General features: G+C 45.2%; 1 protein-coding gene across 1 annotated transcript; it reads right to left on the bottom strand.

Annotated features, from left to right (window-relative positions):
* Window positions 1-5,094: 5,094 nt before the first annotated feature.
* Window positions 5,095-5,862, bottom strand: LOC115892870 (60S ribosomal protein L10-like). The gene has a single exon (XM_030915415.1). The coding sequence runs from the start codon at window positions 5,806-5,808 to the stop codon at window positions 5,164-5,166; it is 645 nt and encodes a 214-aa protein (XP_030771275.1). The 5' UTR covers window positions 5,809-5,862; the 3' UTR covers window positions 5,095-5,163.
* Between the last annotated feature and the right edge of the window lie 2,334 nt (window positions 5,863-8,196).

Below are 8,196 nucleotides of genomic sequence, written 5' to 3'. Positions count from 1 at the left end.
TGGATTCAAACCGAGGAATTCTCAACACAGAGCCCCATCCCTCCACCATCTAACAAGCCAGGTTTAGTTGCTAAAGTTGGGGTTTTCTCTGGCAAATTTTGACATGCTTAACTCTGTTTTAAGGACTTTCTTTCTTTTTTAAATTAAAAAAAAAGTTAAGAGACAGGATCTGGCTCTGTTGTCCAGGCAGGAGTGCAGTGGCTATTCATAGGAATGATCATAGCACACTGCAGCCTGGAACTCCTGGGCTCAGATTCTCCTGCCTCAGCCTCCTGACTAGCTGGGACTACAGGCATGCACCACCATGCCTGATTCAAGGACTTTCCTAAGTCATCCCCTGCCAAAAGGTCCAGCCAGAAGGGGATGAGGAAATGTACCTCTATTTGCTTCTTGCTACCTGAAGGAAACATTAATTAATGGATTTTATCAAACATTTATTCACTTATGGATATAGTTTCAATGTTTGCCACCTCCAAATCTCATGTTGAAACGTGATCTCCAATGTAGGACATGGGGCCTAGTGGGAGCGGGAGGTGTTTGAATCCTGTGGGCAGATCTCTCAAGAATGGCTTGGTGTCCTCCCTGCAATAATGAGCTCACTGGAGATCTGGTTGCTTAAAGGAGACTGGCATCTCCTCCTCTCCTTCTTGCTCCCGCTCTTGCCATGTGACACCACCTGCTCCACCTGCATCTTCTGCCATAATGGTGAGATTCCTGAGGCCCTCACCAGAAGCAGATGCCACCAGCATGCTTCTTGCATAGTCTGTAGAACCGTGAGCCAAATAAACCTCTGTTCTCTGTAAATTACCTGGTCTCAGGGAATCCTTTATGGCAATGTAAAGTGAACTAACACACTTACTCATCCTCTAAGTGTTCAGCATCGAATTTTGTCATTTCACATAAATTATCTCAGATACTGTCCACCACCAAAACTGTCTGACTATTCCCATTTTCTAAGTGGGGACATTGATGCTCAGAAGAGTTAAATAACCTGTTCAAGGCCAGACAATTGCTATTGACTTTGCAATGTCTACCCCACATCATCTGCACTGGTGGGGCCTAATTAATGTGAGCTAGTCACAGAAATCACATCTCCATTTCCAATGGGAGGATTCAGGCCTAAGCCAATTAGTGCAGAGCATCCTGCCAGCTGTAGGGATTAGTTCAGAAATGAGCACACATTTGAGTAAAAAAGGTGCAAGGGGAACGTTTCTGGGGCTTCTGCAGATATTGTCCTGTTTCTCTGGAGAAAGCATCAGCAGGAGACAGTTTGATCCTTTGACATTGCTGTATGTGGATTGGAGGTCTGGGGATGCTGCAGCCACCTCACAATAAGCTTGTGCATGACACTGGTGCAGGGGTGGGAATGGCCAGGTGAATCACAGCTACCACTGGATAAAGCCAATCCTGAAGCTTCCTGCTATGTGGGCCAACAGATGTCCTTATTGTTCCAACAGTCTGAGTAAGAATTTCTGCACAGTTTGCACAGCGCGGAACTTGGTTCCAAGTCCAAGTCCAAACTGGGGCTACTCCCCAATCTGCGCCTTCCTACCATGCACGGCTGCAGACACGGTTCTTCTACTTAAGTTGTTTACCATCTGGCAGGAGGTTTTTGGCATTCTGCTACAGTGGCAGATTTGGTCATCAGTCACAATGCCAAGCTGGTGGTGGTTTGAGTCATTGCTTTTCTGTTGGCCTATTTCTTTCATAATAAATATGTATTGCTTAGATAATAAAAACAACAAAGGGGAAAATTCCATGTGAGGCAGAGGTAAACAAAAACGCTGTGCTTTTAGGAGGCTTATATAAAGATCAAGCTGTATGATGTGCGTTAGCATGATTTAAAGAATGCTAAACTGGGTGGAGCCCAAGACAGATAAAAGATGCTAAGCCTTTTATCGTACCACTAGGCACTAGTGACTTTTGAGACCTGACCATTAATTAGGAAGAGCTCGTTGTAGTTATTATCAAACCTCCCTAATTTCCCCAAGTGAACGGATGAGGGCTGGGTTGAGGATAGATGGGGGAGAGGTGGTAAGAATCCTCTGAAGCCCATTTCTGGAACCTTGGTGTCTCAGCATCACTGCTTCCTTGGTGGATTTCCTTTCTGCTCTCCTGCAAGTGACCCTTGTGAGCCTCTGACTCCGTAGGACTGGCCCCAGCTACCCTTTTTGCTAAGGATGTATCATCTTGCTGGGCTTTACCAAGGGCATTACTAAACCAGCTTCTATGATTGTAGCCACACAAAGGTAGGCAAGGAAAAGACCCTAATTTGGAAAGCAGAAACCCACTCTCCAGCTGGAGCCCAACTCCTGATCTTTCCACCCCCAAAGGCATAGGCTAAGATTCCTTTCCCCTCACTGACTGGATTAATTTCAGCCTCATTAACAATTCCCCCCACCTCCAGACTCATTTACCTACTGTTGTTTTTAACCTCAAAAAACGTCATGGCAACAAAGATCAGAGGAAAGATCACAGTGTCTGGAGTCAGAGAGACATACGCATTTGCATCCCAACTCTGCCTCTTGCTAGAACTCTGATTTTGAGCAGGTTATTTGAGGTCAGCTCCCTCATCTGTAGGGGTTTCCGATGAAATAAATGATGCAATAGAAATCTTATAAATGCATGAAATTACTGAGGAATTTATGTGCTTTTGCAGAAATTATGAGGCAGGGAAGCAAGAGAGATGCCTTTATTTTCTCCCAGGGATGAGAGTGGAAGGCAAGGAAGAGTGTTACAGCTGAGGGAACAGACGGTGGAAGGCCTGGGGACAAATAAAGTCCAATATAGCTGGAACGTAGAATATAGGAAATAAATTAAGCCTGGAGAGCTAAGGGTAATCCAGATAGTTCAAAGCCATATAAGGAGTTTGCACATTATCCTAAGAGAAGGGAGGAGCCATAGAAGGGTCTTAAGCCAGAGAATAGCTTGACATGTGTTTTTAAAACTTTACTGTGCCTGTGTAGAGAATAGTTTGCAGGGGGTCAAGGCTGGAACTGGCAACCCAGTTAGGAAGCTGATGACCTAGTCCAGAGGATGGGTGGCAGCTTGAACCAGAGAGACAAAAGTGGAGTCGAGAAAGCTGGATGGCTGTGCCACTTGCTATGGCTTCAAGGAAGTTAACCTCAGTTGAGTTACTTAACCTTCACTGAGTTAAGTCTCAGGTTTTCTTCCCCATTGTTTATAGAGGACAGTAATAGCATCTGTATCCTGGAGTTTTTAGGGGATTAAACGAGAGAATGCATATAGAGCACATTACACAGCATCTGCCACATCATATGCACTGGCAAGATGGAAGCGACTATTACCATTGTTAGTAGTGGAAGTCATGTGGGCAAATATCACAGGGTGCATTCGGGGCATGCTGCTTAAATGAATGAAATAAGTGAATAGACAGTGAGTGCCAGAAAATGCCCTTTTCAAGACTGAAATCTTGTTTAAAAGGTATAAATAGTCCTGGTGAGGAAGGACAGAGAGAGGTAGGGAGGCTTGTTGTCTAAAGAGGTCAATGTGCTCTCTTGGTGAGCTCTTCTAAGAGTTAGGACACAAAGAGAATGTGTCCAAATGGTGAACAGGTGGGGCAACCAAGCTGGAGTCCTTTTGAAGAGGGTCAGGAAACAAAAGCCTGCAAGCAGCACAGATGTGTGAAAAAGCTATTTTTAGTCTGCTATAAGAAGCCCACAGGAGAAGTACCACCCCTAACCCTAGTCCTCTTTGTCTGTGTCTTCTCTGCCGGGAAAATCAATCATCATGTCAGGAGGGCAGGTGTTAAAATTGGTCAGAGGAAATAAAAATCCAAGAGAGATGAAGATATAGTGAGAGAATGTCATGCTCTGTTAAATGCATTCAAGTCTCATTGCTCAGAGAAATGACATGTTAGGGTTCAACTGAAAATACAAATGTTTTGTTGTTTTTGCAGATTTTAAAGGAATATATGCTCATTTTAAGACTCCAACTATCAACAGAAACTATTTTGAGCACCAACTGTGTGGCAGGAAGTAAGCCTAGAGCTTTATGTATATTTATGTCACTTTATTATTATTATTATTATTATTATTATTATTATTATTATTATTTTGAGATGGAGTTTTACTCTTGTTGCCCAGGCTGGGGTGCAATGGCATGATCTCAGCTCACCACAACTTCTGCCTCCTAGGTTCAAGTGATTCTACTGCCTCAGCCTCCTGAGTAGCTGGGATTACAGGCACGCACCAGCACACCCGACTAATTTTGTATTTTTAGTAGGGACGGGGTTTCTCCATGTTGGTCAGGCTGGTCTCGAATTCCCAACCTCAGGTGATCTGCCCGCCTTGACCTCCCAACGTGCTGGGATTACAGGTGTGAGCCACTGCACCCAGCCTGTCATTTAATTATCACCCAAATTTATTGTATGCCTAGTATCACTTACCCATTCTACAACTAACGAGCCCAAGATCAAGAGAGCTTAAGTGACTTGCCCAGAGTCACACAGCTAGTTCTATGACTTGCTCATTTGGACAAGTTACTTAATCTCCCTATGCCTCAGTTGGTTCAACTGTTACAGAGGATAAGGACTCCCAGTAGACTGAAGTGTGCTTAGACATTAGAACCACACTCTCGTTCAAAATCTTCTTTTATAACTTACTAACTTTATGTCTTTGGGCAAGCCATATAGCCGTGTGCCTCAGTTCCTCTTCTGAAAACTGGGAATCTTAATAGTGACAATGGGCTGTTGCAAGGATTAAATTAGCTAATACAGGCTAAATGCTTATAAAAGTACCTGCTCTCTCATAGCTAATAGCTCGTATTAATATAATTGGTAGCAGTAGTATTTCTATCCTGTCTTGTTAGGACAACATAACTTATTCCAGCAAGGCTCATTAGAAGAAAAAGAATGGACTTTCCAGGGCAGGCAGATCTCTTCTGAGAATTCAAGGAGCTCACCCTGTGAAACATTCAGAATAGTGCCGGGAAAATAGTCGCGCTTATGCCCATGTTTTGTTATTATTATCTATAAATTCCACAACACAAGCGCTTAACTTCTGTTTGCTACTTCTTCACACTGCATTATCCAATCTAAAAAAATCTCATCATCCAGAGACAAATAATAGTTTCTTTTTTTTTTTTTTTTGGACAGGAAGTAGAATTTATTGGTATTAAGTGGGGGCAGCATATTGGAAGCCCTCATGAGTGCAGGGCCCACCATTTGTCCAGAGGACCACGATTGGGGATGTACTTGACCCCACAGCCATCTGGGATGAGCCGCTTTTCAGCCACCATGTCTTCAAATTCATCAGCATTGAACTTGGTGAAGCCCCACTTCTTTGAGATGTGGATCTTCTGGCGGCCAGGAAACTTGAACTTGGCCCTGCGCAGGGCCTCAATCACATGCTCCTTGTTCTGCAGCTTGGTGCGGATGGACATGATAACTTGGCCAATGTGAACCCTGGCCACAGTGCCCTGGGGCTTTCCAAAAGCACCTCGCATGCCTGTTTGGAGCCTGTCAGCCCCAGCACAGGACAACATCTTGTTGATGCGGATGACGTGGAAGGGGTGGAGCCGCACGCGGATATGGAAGCCATCCTTGCCACAACTTTTTACCATGTACTTATTGGCACAAATTCGGGCAGCCTCCAGGGCTTCAGAGGACAGCTGCTCATATTCATCTGACACCATGTGGCCACAGAGCGGAAACTCATCCACTTTTGCCTTCTTCCGCCCCAGGTCAAAGATGCGAATCTTGGCATCAGGGACACCTCGGCAGAAGCGAGACTTTGGGTACGGCTTGTTCTTACAATACCGGTAACAACGGGCGGGGCGGCGGCCCATGGCGACACCAGGATCTTCAGTGGCGCGCCGAAGGGAAAGAGAGACAAATAATAGTTTCTAGTGTATCTTCGTTACTTTTGAAGCAACAGCATAAATGTGTTTCTATGCCATGTTCACATTTAACTGAGTTGAACATAGTGGGTGTGAACTCTGGCATCGGCAGATACTAGCTCTCCGACCTTAGGGAGGTAACTTCACTTGCCTGAATCATCGTTTCTTTATCTGCAAAACGAGGATAATAATCATAGTTTCCTTACCTGCAAAATGAGGATAGTAATCTCATAGAGTGGTAGTGAGGACAAAATAGAGCATTTTAAGGCACTTAGAACAGAGCCTTGTCACATAGGCTTGAAAAAAGACTTAGTAATTTAAAATAGGTGTTCTACACAATGGCCAGAGTAATCCTTATAAATCAGACTGTTACTTTTCTGCTTAAACTCTGAAATTTTCTTATTGTATTTGGAATTAAATTCATATGCCTTACCTTGGTCTATGTGAAGGATCTTGGTGTTCTGAAAATTGTTCCTTTCATTTCCTACCTTGTTCAGAACTGAGGGACATACAGATGAATGTTTGGTGTGTGTCGTTTAAATCTGTAGGATAGTGGGTATTATGAACTAAACTGTGCCCCCCACCTGCCCAAATTAACATGTTGAAGCTCTGAACCCCCAATGTGACCATATTTGGAGATAGAGCCTTTAAACAGCTCCAAAATATTCCAGTTGCAGTCCTAGCATACGGAGACACGAGAAGTGGGGGATGGGAATTTTCCTACTAAGAATCTGCAAAGCCAGGCTGGGCGCGGTGGCTCATGCCTGTAATCCCAGCACTTTGGGAGAACAAGGAGGGTGGATCACGAGGTCAGGAGTTCAAGACCAGCCCGGCCAAGATGGTGAAACCCATTCTCCATTGCTCCTGCCTGGGCGATAGAGTGAGACTCCCTCTCAAAGAAAAAAAAAAGAATGTACAAGGCCATGAAGGAGAGGCCCTAATTCAATATGACTGGTGTCCCTCTAAAGAAGAGAAGAGGCCAGGCACGGTGGCTCATGCCTATAATCCCAGCACTTTGGGAGGTCAAGGTGGATGGATCACGAGGTCAGGAGATTGAGGCCATCCTGGCGAACATGGTGAAACCCCGTCTCTACTAAAAATACAAAAAAAACTAGCTGGGCATGGCAGCACACACCTGTAGTCCCAGCTACTCAGGACACTGAGGCAGGAGAATTGCTTGAACCAGGAGGCAGAGGTTGCAGTGAGCTGAGATCGCATCACTGACTCCAGCCTGGCAACAGAGCAAGACTCCTTCTCAAAAAAAAAGAGATACCAGGGATGCACCTATAGAGAAAAGGCCGTGTGATAACACAGCATGAATGTGACCATCTGTAAGCCATAAAGAGAGGCCTCAAGAGAAACCAAACCTACTGACACCTCCATCATGGACTTCCAGTCTCTAGAACTGTGAGCGAACAAACCTCTGTTGTTTAAGTCATGCAGTCTGTGGTATTTTGTTATGGCATCCCTAGAAAACTAATACACTAGGCGTCCTAGGACAGCACCCAAAAAACAATCTTATATTCCAGATCACAGGCAAAGGTGGACATTGACAAGGGTGGACCTAGGGACTTAAACAATGGCAGGACAGCGTCTTTCTCTTCATATTTCAGATCCATCCACCTTCGTCTCCCGCAGGAGCTCTTACTGTAGCGGGTCAATGGCGACTGGCACTCTTTTTTTTTTTTTTTTTTTTTTTGAGACGGAGTCTCGCTCTGTTGCCCAGGCTGGAGTGCAGTGGCGCAATCTCGGCTCACTGCAAGCTCCATCTCCCGGGTTCCCGCCATTCTCCTGCCTCAGCCTCCCGAGTAGCTGGGACTACAGGCGCCCGCCACCACGCCCGGCTAGTTTTTTGTATTTTTAGTAGAGACGGGGTTTCACCGTGTTAGCCAGGATGGTCTCGATCTCCTGACCTCGTGATCCGCCCGTCTCGGCCTCCCAAAGTGCTGGGATTACAGGCTTGAGCCACCGCGCCTGGCCGCGACTGGCACTCTTAACCCTCCACCCTTAACAGGCCGTTTTGCAAAAGGAGGGGAGATTTGTTGTTTTCCAGCCACCTAAGATCAAACCTTAAGGTACTCTTTTGCCTTTCCCTGATTGGTTTCAATGATTATTTCTGGGCCAATCACTGACTGGCCAGACAGCCTCATGCTCTGGGTGGAAACAAAAGGGAACATGATTTTTAGCACGCTGTGAGGTTTTCATAAAGTGGGGATGGAGTTGGTTGTTGAGGGGAGGCGGGGATTCCTATGTAAGTCAGAGCTTAGGAAAATAGAGCATACTCCATGTTTTACAAGTAGCACGGGATTTAAAACAGAGCATTAGATGCTTCTAAAA

The sequence above is a fragment of the Rhinopithecus roxellana genome, chromosome 13 (assembly GCF_007565055.1).
Source record: "Rhinopithecus roxellana isolate Shanxi Qingling chromosome 13, ASM756505v1, whole genome shotgun sequence".
Lineage (NCBI taxonomy): Eukaryota > Metazoa > Chordata > Mammalia > Primates > Cercopithecidae > Rhinopithecus > Rhinopithecus roxellana.
This window is presented reverse-complemented; position numbering and strand designations above follow the sequence as displayed.

Excerpts from the sequence above, each read along its gene's own strand:
- LOC115892870 (XM_030915415.1), bottom strand. The coding sequence starts at position 5,808 with ATGGGCCGCCGCCCCGCCCGTTGTTACCGGTATTGTAAGAACAAGCCG.